At 38.8% G+C, this 21,488-nt stretch overlaps 1 protein-coding gene across 5 annotated transcripts in view; it reads left to right on the top strand.

The window, feature by feature from the left end:
* TNIP3 (TNFAIP3 interacting protein 3) overlaps positions 1–21,488 on the top strand; it is a 116,593-nt gene that overhangs the window by 78,498 nt on the left and 16,607 nt on the right. For 4 of the 5 annotated variants that reach the window (XM_010858323.1, XM_010858324.1, XM_010858321.1 and 1 more), the window contains 5 exons: positions 1,551–1,616; positions 3,066–3,197; positions 6,980–7,108; positions 12,216–12,335; positions 15,455–15,580. In XM_010858323.1, coding sequence (XP_010856625.1) covers positions 1,551–1,616; positions 3,066–3,197; positions 6,980–7,108; positions 12,216–12,335; positions 15,455–15,580 — 573 coding nt within the window. The remainder of the gene's footprint in view (positions 1–1,550; positions 1,617–3,065; positions 3,198–6,979; positions 7,109–12,215; positions 12,336–15,454; positions 15,581–21,488) is intronic. The other variant, XM_010858325.1, reaches the window with a different exon arrangement.

Below are 21,488 nucleotides of genomic sequence, written 5' to 3'. Positions count from 1 at the left end.
CTTGACACACCTTGAAACTCAAACTGTCTAAGGCTTTATTGTATAGCTGACTTGGGTACCATGACATTATGAGTTGGCATCTGACCAACAGGGATTAAGGAGCATTATCACAAAAGAAGTTTGTTTTAAAACGTCATTGGGTATGTAATGGATATTATTTTGAGTCCTGTTTTTCTGAGTTTAATGAATATTAGAACTTCTTTATTCTCCTTGACAGAGGAAGAGGTACAAAACTAACAATTCTGGCACCGCGTTGTCAATCTGGTACTTCCTTTTCTAAGTCATTTTCTATATTACAGCCTTTCTGTCTTCTTCAGTGTCCTCCACCCTTCTTTGATACTGCGTAAAATAGTGTGCTCTTCTGAGGAAGTACTGAACTTCAGCAAAGTAATATTGCCAGAGCACAGAAATGTTAGTCCCTAAAATGACAGCAGCTCGGGGATCTTTATAATATAGTATTATATAGTCTTATACTAAATATAAGAAATAAATAGAAATAAATATGACTTTAAAAAGTGAATGTATTATATAGTCTTATACTAAAAAGTCATATTTATTTCTAGCATCAGAGTTACCTAGCTACCTAGCTATTTCTATATTTATTTATAGAAATAAATATGACTTTTTAGTATTATATAGTCTTATACTAAAAAGTCATATTTATTTCTAGCATCAGAGTTACCTAGCTATTGCCACTCTGGATGAGATATTTGTTTTGTAACTAAGAGAAAGTTTTGTTACCTTTTTAGTCATTATATCTATCTTCTCCATGTCTCTCCTATATTTATAGTTGTTGGAATTTCTTTTAAAGTAGAAAGCTGTAGACTTCCCTGACTAGAAAACTAAAAAGAGGTCATAGTGTTTTTCCTTTCATCTATTTAGCACATAGTTTTGAAGTTTGAAACAAAGCTTCAAATTGTTTGCAGCCTAAGTTGCTTTTAAAATTGTCTTATGACAAAACTATTATTCCTCGAATAATCTAAGCTTTCAAAAAAGTGATATTATCTATTAGTTGAGTATATTATACAAATCATGTACTGATTTTTAAAAAAAATAAACACATTATTGCAAGCAAATGATTATCAGTTAATGAGACTTGGAATTTTTAATATAAATTCTGCCTTTAAAAGCTATAAGAAATATTACATTATAATAGTCAAGGTAAGCACATAGAAAAATATGGAAAGATTTGAAAAAAGACTTCAAAGATGAATAAATATTACAGAAAACCATTAATGCAATTTGTATCAAGTTCTAGTTGGATTGAACAAAGAAGATGAAAATTCAAATAAGTATGCAAAGTTAAAAGTTTCTAATAAATTGATTGGCTGACTAGTCAAGATATACCTAAGATGTACTAGTTTTTCATATGTGAGCCAATTATGAAAAGTGAATGTGTTAACTCATTCCAGATCTACCAGAACTTGGTGGAAAGAATACTGTCTTCACCAATGACTTCCAAAATCTTACCTCAAAAAGTGATTTCATTTTGACTAAATTTCCAACTGGGTAGAATCCTTTGTTAATTTACCAAATTCTAATAATTTCAGCTCCTGGAAGTTAACCAGCAATGGGATCAGCAATTTAGAAGCATGAAAGAGTTATATGAAAGAAAGGTAAACACCTCTCTTTTTGGTATTTGCTTTAAATCAATAATCTGAGTGAGCCAAATATGTGAAGATTTTCATTGATTTCAACTACAGGAGATTGTGAATAGCCAGCCATCTGTTGAAAAATGATAAGGGGGAGGGTGCTGAGTGTATTACTGGCCTCTTGGTACTGAAGATTAATGAAGGAAGCAAAGGTGTCAGTGAATTGTCTTGAGAATGTAAAAATAAAGATACTAAAAATAGCCTCCAGCAATATCTCGAAGTTCTTACGCACATTTATCATAGCTCACAGAGCATCCTGGCTCTGTTACTAGCAGCCATAAAAGCACAAAGTTATATGTGAGGTAAGAGATGGCTTAAAGTTCATACTGTTTTATACAAGGCTGGTTCTCTAATTCTTTATAGCATAAGCTGTTTCCCACAGATAAGGAAAGAATGCTAACAGTGAGTGAGGGAAAATGGGGCAAAACCCTCTTCTCTCTAAAGCATGTTCTCAGACAAGAAACTTTTGTTTTTGTGAGAAATAATCTTTTTTTTTTTTTTGGAAAAAAATATATTTAAAGAGGAAAAGTCAATTTATTATTTAAAATCATTTCATGTTTCAAAAAGAGAGAGAAGAGAAAGTAAACTCCCTAAATAATTCAAAATTAAGAAATTTGACCACACGTGAGAAATACAGCAGAACTGCTCTTTTCTTCCCCATTTTGATACTCAAAGTATTACATTTAGAAAAAGCAGGATAGTTTTCACTACACCAGGCCATGGCCAAGCCACCTTATATAATAATATTCAGAGGGGCAGCTTTTGAGTCTCCAAATTTTAAATCACATGATCCCAGAGAAAACATTTAGTTACCTTCCCAAAGGGCTTGCAGCTGCGTGAAGACCCAGGGTTAAAAATGGTCACACTCCCCATCTTTGATGAAGTGCTTGATCCTAAGGCTTCTCTCGCTGGACCCCTGTCACCCAGACACCTAATTTGGAATTTAATAGCAGGTCAAGAGGCTTAGCACGGACCGCACAGCAGGTCAAGTGCTGTAGGTTACTGAGGAGCAAAGGCCGTATCTGTTGTTCTGCAATGTAAGCACGTTCACTGATCTCCATCCTTCACTGCCCTCTTCAGATCAGGCAAGGCACACCTTGCCAGTTGAAAATAGAATGACAAGCCTCGATGGCTCCCGTAAGGTCTAAGGGGTTATTCCCTCCAAAGGGGTGTAGTCTGGAGAAAGGAGCCTACAATTTGTTTTGGTGTTTGCTTTTTCCTCTTGTAGAGGAAGCATTTTTTAAAACAGCAAAAGACCTGATCTTGGTTTGGGACAGTGGGAAGAAGAGCCCCTCCCTAGGGGATGCCCAGGAGTGAGCCAGTTCTGTCCCCGGGTGTTAGGTTGGGGAAAAATACAGGGGTTGGTGGGCTTCGGACTAGGTGTCTGCAGCTGTCTGTGAACCACTCCTGCAGGTCGCAGAGCTGAAATCGAAACTGGATTCCGCAGAAAGATTCCTGGGAACACTGGAGAAGGAGCGGCTGCAGAGCCCAAGGGAGAGCTTTCCGCCGCACTGCAGGACCAGTGAGCCGCTGCGGCGTGCGGAGGTGGGCGGGGCTCGGGAGTGAATCCCCGCCTCCAGGAGGGCGGGGCCCCTGCCGCCGACGGGCCAGGGTGTACTGGTTTCGCAAGGGCCCAAACCAGGGGCCAGGTCTCTAGAATCAGAAGGATTCGCTTCCTCCTTTGCCGTTCAGCAGGCTCCATCCGCAGGGAGAACCAAGCCACAGATTTGGGGGTGTTTTTCTAGGGTATTGCAGCCTAGGAAAAAATTCATTTTGCTTTTTTGCTTTTACTCATACTGATTTATTTTTACTGCTATTGTTGATAATTTGACAAATCTTTGTACAGCTGCTTTTCACCTTACAAGAAGCTTTACAAATAAGTATGACTTTTGTCACCCTAAAAAGATAACATTTTTGAAAAATGCCTCATCCTCCTCATCTCATTTAACATTCTCTGCCCATCTGTGAGCAAAATATTACCTTTGTCATTTTAGAGATGAGAAGGCTGAGGTGTAGAGTTTAGACGGCTTGTCAATGTCTATAAGTAACACATGGGAAAATGGGACTTGACCCCAGTCTCCAGATTGGAACGGTCCTTTGGTCCTCCTGAGAACTAGAAAGTGGCATTGAGATGATGCCTTTTCTTAATGTGGACTGCTGGTTTTACTTTTAGTTATGGGACTTTATAGTTATGGGACTATGAACAAAGCTAGTAAAGATGATGGAATTCCAGTTAAGCTGTTTCAAATCCTAAAAGATGATGATGTGAAAGTGCTGCACTCAATATACCAGCAAATTTGGAAAATGCAGCAGTGGCCACAGGACTGGAAAAGGTCAGTTTTCATTCCAATTCCAAAGAGGCAATGCCAAAGAATGCTCAAACTACCACACAATTGCACTCATCTCACACACTAGTAAAGTAATGCTCAGAATTCTCCAAGCCAGGCTTCAGCAATACGTAAACTGTGAACTTCCAGATGTTCAAGCTGGTTGTAGAAAAGGCAGAGGAACCAGAGATCAAATTGCCAACATCCACTGGGTCATCAAAAAAGCAAGAGAGTCCCAGAAAAACATCTATTTCTGCTTTATTGACTATGCCAAAGCCTTTGACTGTGTGGATCACAACAAACTGTGGAAAATTCGTCAAGAGATGGGAGCACCAGACCACCTGATCTGCCTCCTGAGAGACCCATATGCAGGTCAAGAAGCATCAGTTAGAACTGGACATGGAACAACAGACTGGTTCCAAATTGGGTAAAGGAGTATTTCAAGGCTGTCAGGCTGCTTATTTAACTTACACGCAGAGTACATCATGCAAAATGCCAGGCTGGATGAAGCACAAGCTGGAATCAAGATAACTTCAGATACACAGATGACACCATCCTTATGGCAGAAAGCAAAGAAAAACTAAAGAGTCTCTTGAGGAAAGTGAAAGAGGAGAGTGAAAATTTTGGATTTAAACTCAACATTCGGAAAACTAAGATCATGGCATCCAGTCTATCACTTCATGGCAAATAGATGGGGAAACAATGGAAACAGTGACAGACTTTATTTTGGGGGACTCCAAAATCACTGCAGATGGTGACTGCAGCCATGAAATTAAAACACACTTGCTCCTTGGAAGAAAAGCTATGACCAACCTAGACAGCATATTAAAGAGCAGACATATATCCTCCCCTTTGAAGCTCCCTCCCATCTCCCTCCCCATCCCACCCCTCTGATTAATGTTGAGGTTTGACAGAAAACAGCAAAATTCTGTAAAGAATTATCCTTCAATAAAATATAAATTAAATTTAAAAAAAAAAAGCAGAGACATTACTTTGCTGACAAAGGTCAGTCTAGTCAAAGTTTTTCCAGTAGTCATGTATGGATGTAAGAGTGGGACTTTAAAGAAAGCTGAACATCAAAGAATTGAAGCCTTTGAACTGTAGTGTTGGAGAAGACTCTTGAGAGTCCCTTGGACTGCAAGGAGATCCAACCAGTCAATCCTAAAGAAAATTAGTCCTGAATATTCATTGGAAGGACTGATGCTGAAGCTGAAGCTCCAATACTTTGGCCACCTGATGCGAAGAACTGACTCATTTGAAAAGACCCTGATGCTGGGGAAAATTGAAGGCAGAAGGAGAGGGGGACCACAGAGGATAAGATGGTTGGATGGCATCACCGACTCAATGGACATGAGTTTGGGCAAGCTCCGGGAGATGATGATGGACAGGGAGGCCTGATGTGCTGCAGTCCATGGGGTCGCAAAGAGTCAGACACGACTGAGCAACTGAATTTCACTGAACTGATGGGACTTCATGGATATTGTAGGAAAAGAGCAGAGGCCTTTGAGCTCTAACGGCCTCTCATTTTTTCAGACAGGAAAAAGAAGAATAAGGCTAATTTTCTCAGGTGAAGTCTTGTGACTGATATTGTGATGAAGTGGTTGTGTTTTACAACATGTACCAGTCTTAAGGCAGTTTCACAAATTAGTACATGACAACGTTTTTTCAGATTTCCCACCTTGCTAAGGATATCTTTGACAGTGTCCAAAGAAAGCGAAGTTTAGCAATTCCCTTTCTGCCATGTAAAAGTTCCTTTCTGTTCCATCTATACCCAGCACAGGAATCATGGTTATTTTTTTCCCTATGCCATTTGGATCATTTTCTAGTTGAAATAATTTTCTCTTAAGCTATGCTAAATTAGAAAAAGATTGGTGAATTTTCTAGGTGTACATATAGATCTAGTCTGGTTAAACAAAGGCAAATAGAAATGTTTTCACTTTTAAAGAAAACAACTCACCTAAAGTTGATTTCTTAAATCATTGTTTTGGGAAATAATAGCTATTAAAACAATATATTTCAACATATAGATTTACCTAAATTCTGGAATATTTATTTTATTAGGTTAAAATTTTCTTCTCATTAAGAATCCAATTCACTCAACAAAAAGTTTACTGCCCAGAATATAAAATTAAGAGATAGGAGACAGCTGTTGTCTGAATCCAGAACCTGTGTCTAAGCCACCAGCCTTGCTTCAGGTACTTAAAACACTGGATTGCTTGAAGGTGTTCTGAAAAGTGGAGGAGTGATGGCAGTTGGACCAGCCCATTTGTACATTTTAAAAGTAATCATCACAAAAATACAGCACTCTGAGTAATTATCTGTGGTGTAGGGTCTTATTGTCTGAGGTTTTATCCTTTATCCTCTTCTGTCTCTCTCCAGGCCAGAATGAAACAGGGCTTTGAGATATTGGTATTTTTTGTTCCAATGACACTTTTTGCATTTTAAAACTTTCAATTATTTTTCAGTGAATCAGTCTTTCATCGCATAGGGAATAGCTTATTCTGCAGACTTATTTGATCCTTAGAAGTGAGGAGTGGGGATTTTGACATATTGTTCTGGGGCCACAAAACTTAGTAGCAGTAAGGATAATACAAAGATTTTTTCTATCCTCATCCTGACTTCCACCCAGAGTTGTTGTTGTTTAGTTGCTAACTCACATCCGACCCTTTTAAGATCCCACAGACTGTATCCTCCCAGGCTCCTCTGTCCATGGGATTTTCCAGGCAAGAATACTGAAGTAGGTTGCCATTTCCTTCTTTAGTGATCAAACCCACATCACCTGAACATCCAGGGATCAAACCCACATCACCTGCATTCACAGGCAGGTTCTTTACAAATGAACCATGAGGGAAGCCCACCCAGAGAATATTACTCAAGTGGGATGTTAAGTGAAAATCTAGTAGGTCTTGTTTTGTTGTTTTAATTTCAGTAGTAGTCCTACAAAATCATCTCATCTGAATTTTATTGATTTGGAATTTGTTTTCTTGCTTTCTATTTCAGAAGGAAAAGGAGAGACTAAATGGAGAATTACATGAATTGAAGATAGAGAATAACCTTTTGAAGGAAAAAAATGCTCTCATGAACCACAAGAAGCAACATTATGAATGTGAAATAAAACGCCTCAATAAGGTATCAAGCCAGGTGAAGTTGGAGAGGTCAAATGTGAGGTTTCTGTATAAAGAGTACATTCTGGGTTGAAACTCACAGCAAAATCCACTCACGCTGCAATGCAGCTCACAGGCTTTGGGGGCTTGCACAAAAGGTCTCTGTAATTTTATAAATCTCTCCTATATTCCTCGTTCAGCTATACTTGGCTAAGGATTTTTTGGTGAATTCGTGTCCCTGCAAAGACTGTCATGAAAAAGATAAGGAGATATTATAAAAGAGAGTAAGAATTTCTTTTTTGGTAGTTCAAAGAACCGAATAAAACAAGTGGGTGGTTGCGAAGAGTAGTGTATGTCTTGGTCAACCACAAAAGTTTCCTGAGGAAACAGACTGCACTTTAAAGTCATCACTGTGGAGCTGCTAGGTGTGAAGCAGACTATATGGAAGCAGGCTAAATGCCAAATCCAAGAATGACGGCCTTTCCGAGAAAAAGCCTTTTAGTGGGGAGAGTGGGGATAGATCTATTAAGAAAATGCCGGTGATTTTAATGCCTTCACTCCAACTTAACTATTCAAAGGAGCCACCTTTGAATTGCTGCAAAAGAATGACTTGTGAGTGTGTATGTCTGTGTGTTGTTTCATGGACTAAACCTTAATTTTCTGTGGAAAGGGACTGCTGACTTGTTCAGAGGAAAAAAATTAAACCCTTTGCTGTTGACTTTTTCATACATGGACATAGAAATACCTGTAGGAGTTGAAATGTTCATCTCTCAAGCTAGGTATTTCTTGGCCAAAGTAACAGAAATTGTCTGCTAAAGTGAGCAGGTGATTGGCCTTAAACACGTGCTCAGGGCTTGCATTTTGGACTGTGTGCCATCTTGTAGTTGAGGAGTTTCCAGAGGTGTAACTTAAAGATTCCCAGAGTGTTAACGATGTGCCTGTACAGCTGATAGGACGCTTTACAAATGTGATGCTGTATTTGATCTGTTTATGAGGCAAGCTAATATTCAGGATAAAGTGAGAAATTGGAGGTTGACTTCATAAACAGTGTACTTCTCTATCCTTTAAGAGAGAAAATCAATGTTCAGAGATACAGATTCAGGGCAAATGGATTTTCTCTCTTATTCTCTGCTGGAAATTCTCTGCAAATGAATGAGAGGAACTGACATTAATTGAGATTATACTTGAAATTTCTCCCACTTTTGGTATGTCATCGCTTATTAGTTCTCTTCTCTGTTTCTCTAAATGTGGACATAAGGATATAAAGCCTGTATAAATTATAACAGTCAAGAACTCTGTTTTTAACTCAAGAAGCTCATATATAACCTTAATTTCTGTGTATCTGCTTTTATAGTCAACAAAATAAAAACTTTTAATAAGTAAAAACTTAATAGCTCATGATTATAATCCTGAAATCTCAATAAGAAAAATTAATTTGAGTAAAATTCAGAGTTTGATACAAATGTCATCTTCTCAAAGAGGATTTTTCTGGTTATCCTAACTAAAATTATATACTACACCTCTAAAATTTCCTGTTTTAGTTTTTCCTTGGAATTCATTGCTATTTAATACATGCAAAATATCTCATGTTTATTATCATATTTGCTTGCTATCTCCCAGTCTTGATTGTAAGCGCCATGTGGGCAGGATTTTTGCAGGGCAGACATCTCTGCTAGGCATGGTAGACCCAATGTTGAGTACTCACAATACTTTTAGTGGCCCATTGAGATGCTTACTTTCTCTTAAGGTCAGAGGGAAAAAAACTGAAAGTTTTAGGTCGAAAAAACATTTCGTATTAATATTAACATATTCATCTTTGTAAGAATGCAATTATATAACTTTACTATCAATACCTATTGTTTGAAGGAGGAGACACACAAGGACAGTAGTCATAAGGGGGCCCTGAGTGTCTCTCTTTTGTTCACTGCTGTATTCAAAGTGCCTAGAACAGGGCCTGGCTCATAATATGTTCTTAAATATTTGTTGAGTGGATGAATTAACTAACTAATGTAATTTACTGATAACGTAATATGTTCAATAGCCAATTGTGATCCTGACATTTATGCTTTAATAGGCATAATGCTTTACTCTTATTTATGAGTAGTAAGAAAACATAAAAGTGTACTTCAAACAAGAAGAGATTTCATCTCCCACATCTATACCTTCAACTGTCACTTTTAAACACAGATAAAAAGTGATGAGCCATAAAAAGAATTTTTTCTCTTTTTTTTCATTTAGTACAAAGAGATTTTTTTCTCATTTAGTGTCTAATGAAATGTAAGAAATTATTCTGTTTTATACTGTAGGTTTTTCTTTTCTCTTTTACCACTGTAATAAATAGAAGTTACTCAAAAATGATGATTTGGGTAGCTAATTGTGCACACCATTCATCACAGGATGGAATTTGGGGCCCACCCTGCTTGCTCAAACTTACTGCCTGCTAACCCAGTCTCTCAGCAGAAATGCATAGCATGTCAGCTTAGCAATTAGCAGATGGTTTTCAGAAGTTCACACAACTACATGTACTCAGTTCTACTTTTTTGCTTTGAAGGAGATACCTAAAGGTATTGTTTTCATGAAGTCTGGACAAGAGAATCCAAATGTTTAATCTAAGTGAGAAAAATTACCTGGGGCTAGTCAACCAGTCAGAGAAGGCAATGGCACCCCACTCTAGTACTCTTGCCTGGAAAATCCCATGGACGGAGGAGCCTGGTAGGCTGCAGTCCGTGGGGTCGCTAAGAGTGAGACACGACTGAGCGACTTCACTTTCACTTTTCACTTTCATTCATTGGAGAAGGAAATGGCAACCCACTCCGATGTTCTTGCCTAGAGAATCCCAGGGATGGGGGAGCCTGGTGGGCTGCCATCTATGGGGTCACACAGAGTCGGACATGACTGAAGCGACTTAGCAGCAGCAGTAGCAGTCAACCAGTGCCACCCATGGGCAGAAGTGACGTGTCTGCCATCTCACCATCAATGTGTTTAGTATATCTTATCTGTACTGATGGTAAACTGCTGTTCTAGAATAAGTTACAGTTATTTGTTCAGGGAAGTTGGAAAACCCCAAGATGAAATAAATATCTGCTAAACTCACCTTTCATTTATGATTCATTTGCAAAATTTCTAGAAGTCTGAATAGGTAGATCAGGAAATTCAAATATTACAAGACCCACAAAAAGTCTATTTATAGCTGTAGAATAAGGAGCCAGCATATTTGATTACCTTGACTCACTTCATTCACCCCACCTAAACTCTGATGCTACTAACGCTTTTTTTTTTTTAAATATAGCTATCATGATAATTCCTAGAACTATGTAGATTAGCAATACATTCTAACAAAACACAAATTATTAAACAACTTCCGTTGTTTTAAGAATTCCTGGAGGAAGAAAAAAGTTCTTGTTTTTCTTTCAACCTCCTGAAAAATGGTATTTATATCAGTCTAGACAGCATCCATCACCCCACTCCAGTCCTCTTGCCTGGAAAATCCCATGGACGGAGGAGCCTGGAAGGCTGCAGTCCATGGGATTGCTAAGTGTCGGGTACAACAGAGCGACTTCACTTTCACTTTTCACTTTCATTCATTGGAGAAAGAAATGGCAACCCACTCCAGTGTTCTTGCCTGGAGAATCCCAGGGACGGGGGGAATCTGGTGGGCTGCCATCTATGGGGTTGCACAGAGTCGGACACGACTGAAGCAACTTAGCAGCAGCAGCAGCAGACAGCATCCATAGACTAGATGACATCCTATTAGGAAGTTTCTAGTCTTAATTATATACACATTTAACACCATAAACTTACTTTACTTTTCTAACCTTACAACCATATTACATAGTAATGCAGGGAAGTGAGTTACTAGTAGAATCATCAAATGAACATCACTGAAGCAACTAACGAGATACAGAGGAAGTACAGTCTTGTAGCGTTGGAAGTGAACTTGTCCTATCTGTATAGAGGACTCATTCGATAAGGAGCAAGCAGTCGTATTGTGTGTGGGCTTTGATGTCACAACAAGATGAGATATGTTCTGTCGCCATTTTTGGCAGCCATTTTATTTAACTCATCACAAGGCAAAGGTCTTCAGAATAGAGAGAGTATCTTTTATATAATCTGACAAAGTGTAGTATATGTAAGAGTACCATGGATTTATGAGTAAGGATGATGATCTGGTTGGCAAATCTAAGAGTCTCTTATTTCTTCCACTTCCTCACGCCATGGTGAAAGCACCAAATTGTACTGAATGTCAAGAAAGCAGAGCACTCTCTCCACCTTGTGGGCTTCCCTGGTGGCTCAGTGGTAAAGAATCCACCTGGCCAGTGCAGGAGACGTGGGTTTGATCCCTGGTTCAGGGAGATCCTCTGGAGAAGCAAATGGCAATGAACCCCAGTATTCTTGCCCAGGAAATCCCGTGGGTGAGAAACTTGGCAGGCTACAGTGCATGGAGTCACAAAGAGTCAGACACGTCTTAGCGACTAAACAACAACTCTCTACCCTGTGGTGGGTTAATGGATGTTTTATTGGAGAATAAATATAACTGTAGCTAGGCCAGGGCATGGTATGCTGAACGAGTACAGAGCAGAACAGTGCCACAGATCTAATGGTAACGAATCTGCATGGATTCCCACCTCTCCTATAAGGGACATGGTTATATAGCAGAAATATATTACTCAGAATGTCATCCAAGATCATCAGCTGCAGCTTTTGAAAAATGCAGATTTTCAGTTCCAACCCCCACATATACTGATTCAGGATCCTTGGAACAATGCCCAGAGATGGGCATATTTGCTGCCTCTCCAGGTGATTCTGACACTTCCTAAAGTTTGAGCTTTATTGATGGAGCATATATTTGACGGAAGCAGAGCCATGATTAGTCAGGTGGGAGGGAGGGTCTGTAATACCAAAAACCTTCTTAGGTAACAATGAGAATTGAATAACATAAACACCATCATGGAGAAAAGACAGAGATTCTGGAAAAAATGCATATGTGCTAGAAAATCAGAATAATGTTATTTAGTGAGGCCTTTAAAAATGAACTTCTACCTTGTGAGTGCATTTGAAATGATTGTAATAATTGCAGAGAAATACATATGTGGCAACTCTTAGGTCAACAGTGTGCTTATCTTATAACACAGGCTCTGCAGGATGCCTTGAAAGTGGATTGTTCTTCATCTCCTGAGGACCGTTTGGGGAAGTCTGAAATGGAGTGCAGCCGTGAGGAGATGCGAACAGAAATGGAAGTTCTCAAACAGCAGGTGAGAAGTTGAAAGTGGAGCAATCTTGAGGAGAACTTAGGGCCTGTTGTTCATGTGCTGCTTTAGACATTTCTAGAAATCCTGCTTTTCACATTGTGTCAAAGGTTTTTGCATGTATTTAATTATAATTACCTAATTTTAAAGCTTTATGGGAAAATTTAGATCAACTAGTCCAACTCTCACACTTTATAAAAGAGAAAATTGAATTTCAGATGGGTTGAGTGGCTTGCCCAAGAGCACACAACTTAAAAGAAGGGCATGCTAATTAACCTTTTACTGAAATTCTATTAGTGCTGGTTTCAGAGATTTTCACGCAGACACAATTTATTTCGAAGACACTATTAACCCAAACTCTGGACCTTTTCAGAAAATGGTAGCAGCTGGGGTGCTCCTCCATAGCCGCAGACCTTCCAGGCTTTGGAACAATGAGGGCAGTTTTAAAGGGAATACTCTGCACTGATCACAGAGGAGGCATGTCTGTTTATCTACTCCCACATATGGATGGCACTGCCTGGGAATTTACTGACGAGTTATGGCTTCCTCCTTTCCACCCACCCTGCTTCACTCACTGTTGCCAAGTACACAGCAAGAGTCAAGGATGCTCTAATAAGCTCCTGCATGCATCAGGGGCACAGGGCTATGGCACATAGCACTGCCTAAACTACCGGAGCCTAGATTCAGTTCATCTAGCTGGAACTGGGGAGGAGGCAATGGCACCCCACTCCAGTACTCTCGCCTGGAAAATCCCATGGACGGAGGAGCCTGGTAGGCTGGAGTCCATGGGGTCGCTGAGGGTCGGACATGACTGAGCAACTTCACTTTCACTTTTCACTTTCCTACATTGAAGAAGGAAATGGCAACCCACTCCAGTGTTCCTGCCTGGAGAATCCCAGGGACGGGGGAGCCTGGTGGGCTGCTGTCTATGGGGTCGCACAGAGTCAGACACAACTGAAGCGACTTAGCAGCAGCAGCTGGAACTGGCTTAGCCACGGGGCCACTCAAGCATATCACATCTCTTTTCCTATGAGAGGTAAAATGAACTAATATAGGTAAAAGGCTGGAACAGTTCAAGGTGATATTGATAAATACAGGAATTCCAATCCTCGAAGCACACATTGTTGGTGATATATTAACAATGGCAGGTTGCAGGGCAGGATGTCATAGAATGAAGAGTGGATATGTATGATTTTCTGCTGTCCCTGGGAGTAACTTTTTGGCTGTTTTTCTCTGAGCAAGTGCCAATTACAAGGAAATCTTGATGCAATACATAGAGAAATTGAGCAACTGTGATATTGTTATTCACGTTACTCTTATTACTTCACAGAATGTAACCTATTTATAAATCTAAACTATCCAGAGCATTTGACGTAAAGCTGGATCTTTTTCTTCTATCAACTCCATTTGAATAATCTGCTTCATTACATTCAGGATCAAATACACAGCTTAAAAATAAACCCATGGAGAGAATAAGGGTACAGTCAGAGTGTTAAAACTCTGCTAGATTCTCAACCCCTGAAGTATCACTGGCACAAGCCAGGATTCCTCTGAATAAAGGACTGCTTATGTTCAGACACTCGAGTCATCTTCATTGCTCTCACATAATGTAAATTTCACGCAGGAGAGTTGCTCTTAGGTGCAGTGTTTACAGCAATGGTTTAGTTTGTATTTGATAGAGACAGTGGCAAGTATTCTTTTTTCATAACCCCCAAGAGTAGACCAGAATTAATCTCCTTCATTTTTGGCCCTTTTGATAGCTTTCTGCGTTCATATTTTAACTGTGCACATTTCTAACTGGATACCTACCATCATTATACCACCAAGTGCTGCATGAAACTCTAGAGGATTTAAATTCACAAAGAAACTGAGCTTGAATTGGCCACCTAAGTGATGACATCACTATAAGTGTGTTCTGGTCTAATCAATGGGCTTCTCCCACTTTAGTTGCCTCTGGTAATTGTTTATTAATTATACATTGATTAAACTGTATCTGTGCCTAAGACTGCTACTCTCAACAAAAAAAAGCCAACACCAGAAAACAAAATGTCAGCTTGACTGCGTGTAGTTCTTTTGCAATGCTTCTGATGAAAAAAGGCTTGAAATTAAATATGTATATCTGCATGTAGAGCTATATAAAATGTTTCATTTTTTCCTCTCTTGCCTATTACTCTTTGTTCTATTATTATTAACATAAAATTGATAACACTTTAGTTAAAATTTGTTGCACTGTTGGTGATGATGGTGCAATGTGGTTTAACGTTAATAGACAAACATCTAACTGGTAGGTTCTCATGTAAGTTATAATTTAAATCTAGTTTTAGAGGAATTCCTTTGCTTCACTCCTTAAGCTTCATTTGTTTTCATAACTCCACATTCTAGTCTTCAAGCCACCAATCAACACCATGCCAATTAAAACAAACAATAATTAAATCTGTTCTGGGGCAGGGTTGTTTTGATTACTTTTCTACAATATTTGGAGTACCTCTCAAGAGGCATTCCACTAAAATATTCCTCTTTTTTTATGATATGTGCCCACAGTTACTTATAAAGGGCAACTCTGGTGAATGTCCTTTAACAAACATCCCTTGCTTTCCCACATACATGAGCCTTTCATTTTTAACTTGTGCTCAACTTATAATTTCTGTTTAGAAACTTTGACATGTCAGTATTCAGTGGCTTCGCTTAGCTATTGTCAGTAAACTGACTGAAGAACTTCAAGCAATATTTATATGTCAAAGCCTTGTTTTAGAGATGAATGATTTGTTCCAAAACAGTGACACTTAACATTGATGGAGTCGGGGCGGGGGGGTGGTCAAGGTTTCCTCACAGTCACGTAATATGCAATAGAAATATTGGTGAAAGGATTTTTTTCAAAATATCCATGAATTTACTTATGAATTACTGCTCAATGAGAAAAAAGTTGAGGAAGTGCCATTCTAAACAAACTAAAAGACAAAATTATAGTCACGGGTATCAAGATGGAGTCCCACCATAAAGAAATATTCATGAAAAGAGGACATCCATGTCAGATTGGACAAACCCAGACAGCATCTCTTCTGAACTCATTTAAATGGCTTAAGAGAAAAGGAAGCTAGCAGTAACAGCATGTTAATATTTCCTAGGTGCAAATATATGAAGAAGACTTCAAAAAGGAGCGATCAGACCGAGAAAGACTTAAGCAAGAAAAAGAGGAGCTACAGCAAATTATTCAGACTTCTCAATCCCAGTTGAACAGGCTGAATTCTCAGGTATAAGTTCAAATAACCTTTGCCAGCATATATGTATTTTATATTTATTTTCTCATTAAAAAATCAAGATATTTCGGCTTCTGTTAATGGCCATTTTTTTTTTTTTTTGAGAAATTAGCATCTGGGATGAAATCATTTGTAAACAATTTTGTAAAGAGATGAAAATGACTGGCGATTCCTTTGAACTTAAGTATATTAAAGAGTTATCCAAGAAATTGGATTCCAAAGTCTTTTACAAAATCCAATTCTTTTGATCTTTTTTCTCATAATATTTATCTTGGTAGAATGAGAGTTGGAACTAAATAACACTTAAATTCAAAGACGAAATACTCCAATACATTAAAGTTGTTTCTAAATTCTTACCATTTTTCTTTGAAGGACTACATTGGAATGTTCCTATCTTCCAAAAACATGCATAATGAATGTCGTTTATATATCTAGTGAGACCAAGAATTTTGTTCAGTGGGTTCCCAGATTTAATGTAACTGGAGCGCTCTCAAGGAAGCCAGATAATATAAGCCACTTTATTAGAACAGAATATTAACTGTAAGCATGCTAAAATTAAGTGCAATAGAATTTATTAAACACAGACTCAAGAAGTTGCCATAATGGGTAAATATTGATGTTAATGAGGGAAATATAGCTAACACAATTTAGGCTTAAGATAAGAAAAGAGAAGTCGCTCAGTCGTGTCTGACTCCTAGCAACCCCATGGACTGCAGCCTACCAGGCTCGTCCATCCATGGGATTCTCCAGGCAAGAGTACTGGAGTGGGGTGCCATTGCCTTCTCCGTAAGATAATAAAAGGAACCACTAAATTTTTAATTTGCAAAATTGTGTAATGTGTTTCAATAGATAGGAAATTGTTGTGAGACATGCTGTGACAGCTCTGTAAGTTCAAAATTCTTAGTCTCAGAGGAGATTTTAAACTTTTTGTCATACTCTTCTTCCTAATACAAAATAGATTGTGAATTAAATTCTTTGTTTCTTCTTTGACATCTTTTTTAAGGATTAACTTTAAATTCCTAATTTCACATGGAAAATTATTTGGAACAACCATTTCCTTTCTAAGAAATTGGAAGGAATAAAATAATGGTAAAAACATAATAAAATGCTTTTTCTAAAAGTAATTCATGCAACCTACTTTTATAACAGTGGGTGAGAAATGTTCTGATTATTCTTAGAAAATTGCTCTCAATTTTTATGTCTTACATGCAGTACTGTCTTAATTTCTTTGAACTTGTCACTGCACAAATCATTTTACTACCTGACATATTTTAATTTTATTCATTCTACTACATTAAATCAGATTGATGATAAGTATTTACCTAGATTGGCAATGTTCTTCCCATTATAGAAACTCTAGTACAGCTAGAAACACACAATCATCTATTTGTGTTATAGACTATAATCCACAGTAACTTTCTGTATCATCTGTAATTTTTGTTTGATATCAACAAAATGAATGTGTTGTTTAATCACAGTGCTGTATAACTGTGCTTATGAACTAAAGGAGGATGTTAGTAATATGTTAAAACTATCAAAATTTTCTTTATAATGATAGTACAAGCATTTATTCTTCAAAAGTCTCATTTACTGAGGTAAAAGTATGATAGAATTCACAAAATGTAATAGATGATGTAACAATCTGTGTTAAATGTATTAACAGCAGATTAAATGCCATTATGGCATTATATTGTATAATAGAGTACTTATTTGAGTAGTATATTACCTGTGGTCCAAATGGACCACTTGACCAAAGGAATTTTTAGGTCAAATCCATCTGTTTTGACCTAGTTGCTTACATACCAGAGTGTATTTCTCCTATCTCTGAGGATGGTGATTCCTCCTATCAACTCCTATTGAAAGGTTGTTGTTGAATCACACGAAGACACCGGGATTCTTGGCCCCCGGAGGAGAAGAATTCAATCTGGGACCAGAGATGAGGCTTGATCGCTCAGAGCTTTTGTATAATAAAGTTTTATTAAAGTATAAAGGAGATAGAGAAAGCTTCTGACATAGGCATCAGAAGGGGGCAGAAAGAGTACCTGCTTGCTAGTGTTAACAATGAAGTTATATAATCCAAAGAATGTCTGGAGGTTGTAAAGACCTCATCAGACCTACTCCCATAATTTACATTTTAAGATAACAGAATTAGCCAGAAGGTTTAATCCAGAGACTGTCCTCAGGCAGGATACATTATTGTTATATAATCCTAGGGAATGTGGAGAAAGAAAAAAAGTTTGTCCTTTCTTCCTCCTTGAGAATTCCAGACCCCTCTCTCCTTGGGAACCCCTAGACTCCTTATCAACCTACCTAGGAACTGACTCTCTCACTATCACTGCCTCCTATCATTTAAGGCAATGACTGGTAAAAATAGTGTGGCAAAGTGAAAGATGCTTAGGAGAAATCTAAGGATAAAAAAGTCTGATGTTCATGCCTGCTTTAACAGTTGGTGAGGACCTTGAGTAAATATTGAACTTTTTCCTGTACTTCCTTTTCTTCATCTGTAAAATGACAAAATTGAATTAGATGATCTCTAAAGTGTTTCATGTAATTCCAAAACTTCTGTCTCTAAAATAAGTTGGTTAACTTCTCTCACCATATGCGTGCTAAGTCGCTTCACTTGTGTCCGATTCTTTGTGCCCCTCTGGACTGTAGCCCTCCAGGCTCCTCTGTCCATGTCTTCTCGAGGCAAGAATACTAGAGTGGATTGCCACGATTTCCTCCAGGGAATCTTCCCAACCCAAAGATCAAACCCAAGTCTCTTAAGCCTCCTGCATACGCAGGCAGGTTCTTTACCACCACCATGCTGCTGCTGCTGCTAAGTCACTTCAGTCGTGTCCGACTCTGTATGACCCCATAGATGGCAGCTCACCAGGCCCCGCCGTCCCTGGGATTCTCCAGGCAAGAACACTGAAATGGATTGCCATTTCCTCCTCCAATGCCTGAAAGTGAAAAGTGAAAGTGAAGTCGCTCACCACCACCATACTCACCTGTAAAATATAATGATACTTGCCTCATGACTTCACAAGGTTATTCTCAGGATTAAGTGAAAAAAACAAAATCTATTCAAAAACATCCAGCCCAAGTCATGGCTCACAGGTATTTCATAAATAGTTTATTGGAAGGGAGAATTTATAATAGTTTCATTTAGTTTTATAATTAGCCTGCCACATTCAGCACCTCGTGATATCTAATTTTGATGCTTTCTTTCTGCAAGACATTTTGCTATATGCTTTGAAGGAACTAAAAAATAATCCACGCTACGAAAAGGCCCACAGTATAGTGAGGGGAACCTGTATAATCTATCCTCGTTGTTTGCAGGTTCCAATTTTGTGAATTCACCTACTCACTAAAATATATTTGTCACCCCCAAAATCAATTCTTGGACCACCTTTAAGTTCATTTGTGAACTTGCACAGAGCAGCAAAATACTTGACCTCCTAACACACTTATTCCCAGTGGAAGTCCAAAAGGTGACGCTGCCTTCTTCTTTCAGCTCTCGTTCTATAAAAAGTGTTCTTTTCATGGTCTATTTAGTGCCACATTTTTCACATTTTTGAGCTTTTTGTTGGGGATCTCATTTTTTAATGGCCCTCAAGCTAGTGCTGAAGTGCTATCCAGTGTTCCTAAGGGCAGGAAGGCTGCAAACTGCCTACTGGAGAAAAGATATGTGTCAGATAAGCTTCATTCAGGGATGAATATAGCGCTATTGTTTACGGATCTATAGTACTTACTAAACTTCATGGCAAATAGATGGGGAAACAATGGAAACAGTGACAGACTTTATTTTCTTCACCTCCAAAATCACTCTGGATGGTGACTGCAGCCATGAAATTCAAAGACGCTTGCTCCTTGGAAGAAAAGCAATGACAAACCTAGACAGCATATTAAAAAGCAGAGACATTATTTTGCCTACAAAGGTCCATATAGTCAAAGCTATGGTTTTTCCAGTAGTCATGTACAGATGTGAGAGCTGGACAATAAAAAAGTCTGAGTGCCAAAGAACTGATGCCTTTGAACTGTGATGCTGGGAAGACTCTTGAGAATCCCTTGGACAGCAAGTATTGACAGTGGTCAATACTGAAGGAAATCAACCCTGAATATTCATTGGAAGGACTGATGCTGAAGCTGAAGCCCCAATACTTCAGCCACCTGATGTGAAGAGTTGGCTCATTGGAAAAGGGCTCTGATGCTGGGAAAGATAGAAGGCAGAAGGAAAAGGGGATGACAGAGGATGATATGGTTGGATGACATCACTGACTCAATGATATGAGTTTGAGCAAGCTCCAGGAGATGGTGAAGGGCAGGGAAGCCTGGTGTGCTGCAGTCCATGAGGTCACAAAGAGTCGGACACTACTGAGTGACTGAACACCAAATAAGGTATCTTTAACAGAAACACACATAAAACAAGATTATGTATTGATTGATTAAAAAAATGGCATGACCAGTGGCTGGTAGGAACCTAAGCCTGCATTTCCCTGGGAGCAGTGATTCAGTATTTGCTACTTCAGTGTTCATGCTTACTTTATAGAATATAACTACTGTGAATCAGGAGAATTGACTGAACATAGTGCACACTGGAGTACAAAAAGTACATGTAATAAATGTGAGACCCTATATGGGAGGACCAAAGGAGAGAATCCTTAATTCAGTTTTCTGTTGATGAGCAGGGCTGTGGATTAAAGATTTACTGAGCATGGCCCTGCCCATCAGAACAAGACCCAGGTTCCCCCTCAGTCAGTCTCTCCCATCAGGAAGCTTCCATAAGCCTCTTATCCTTCTCCATCAGAGGGCAGACAGACTTAAAACCACAATCACAGAAAACTAACCAATCTGATCACATGGACCACAGCCTTGTCTAACTCAATGAAACTATGAGCCATGCCATGTAGGGCCACCCAAGACGGGTGGGTGATGGTGGAGAGGGCTGACAAAACGTGGTCCACTGGAGAAGGGAATGGCAAACCACTTCAGTATTCTTGCCTTGAGAACCCCATGAACAGTATGAAAAGGCAAAGAGATAGGACACTGAAAGATGAACTCCCCACGTTGGTAGATGCCCAATATGCTACTGGAGATCAGTGGAGAAATAACTCCAGAAAGAATGAAGGGATGGAGCCAAAGCAAAAACAACACCCAGTTGTGGACATGACTGGTGATGGAAGTAAAGTCCGACGCTGTAGAAAGCAATATTGCATAGGAACCTGGAATGTTAGGTCCATGAATTAAGGCAAATTAGAAGTGGTCAAACAGGAGATGGCAAGAGTGAACATCAGCATTTTAGAAATCAGCAAACTAAAATGGAATGGAATGAGTAAATTTAACTCAGATGACCATTATATCTACTACTGTGGGCAAGAATCCCTTAGAAGAAATGGAGTATCCATCATAGTCAACAAAAGAGTCCAAAATGCAGTACTTGGATGCAATCTCAAAAATGACAGAATGATCTCTGTTCATTTCCAAGGCATATTATTCAATATCACAGTAATCCAAGTCTATGCCCTGACCAGTAATGCTGAAGAAGCTGAAGTTGAATGGTTCTATGATGACCTACAAGACCTTCTAGAATTAATACCCCCCAAAAAATGTCCTTTTCATTATAGGGGACTGGAATGCAAAGGTAGGAAGTCAAGAAACACCTGGAGTAACAGGCAAATTTGGCCTTGGAGTAGAGAATGAAGCAGGGCAAAGGCTAATAGAGTTTTGCCAAGAGAACACACTGGTCATAGCAAACACCCTCTTCCAACAACACAAGAGAAGACTCTACACATGGACATCACTAGATGGTCAATACTGAAATCGGATTGATTATATTCTTTGCAGCTAAAGATGGAGAAGCTCAATACAGTCAGCAAAAACAAGACTGGGAGCTGACTGTGGTTCAGATCATGTACTCCTT

The sequence above is a fragment of the Bison bison genome, unplaced genomic scaffold (assembly GCF_000754665.1).
Source record: "Bison bison bison isolate TAMUID 2011002044 unplaced genomic scaffold, Bison_UMD1.0 scf7180017864385, whole genome shotgun sequence".
Taxonomy (NCBI): domain Eukaryota; kingdom Metazoa; phylum Chordata; class Mammalia; order Artiodactyla; family Bovidae; genus Bison; species Bison bison.
The sequence above is the reverse complement of the archived record's forward strand: the minus strand, read 5'-3'. Positions and strand labels throughout refer to the sequence as shown.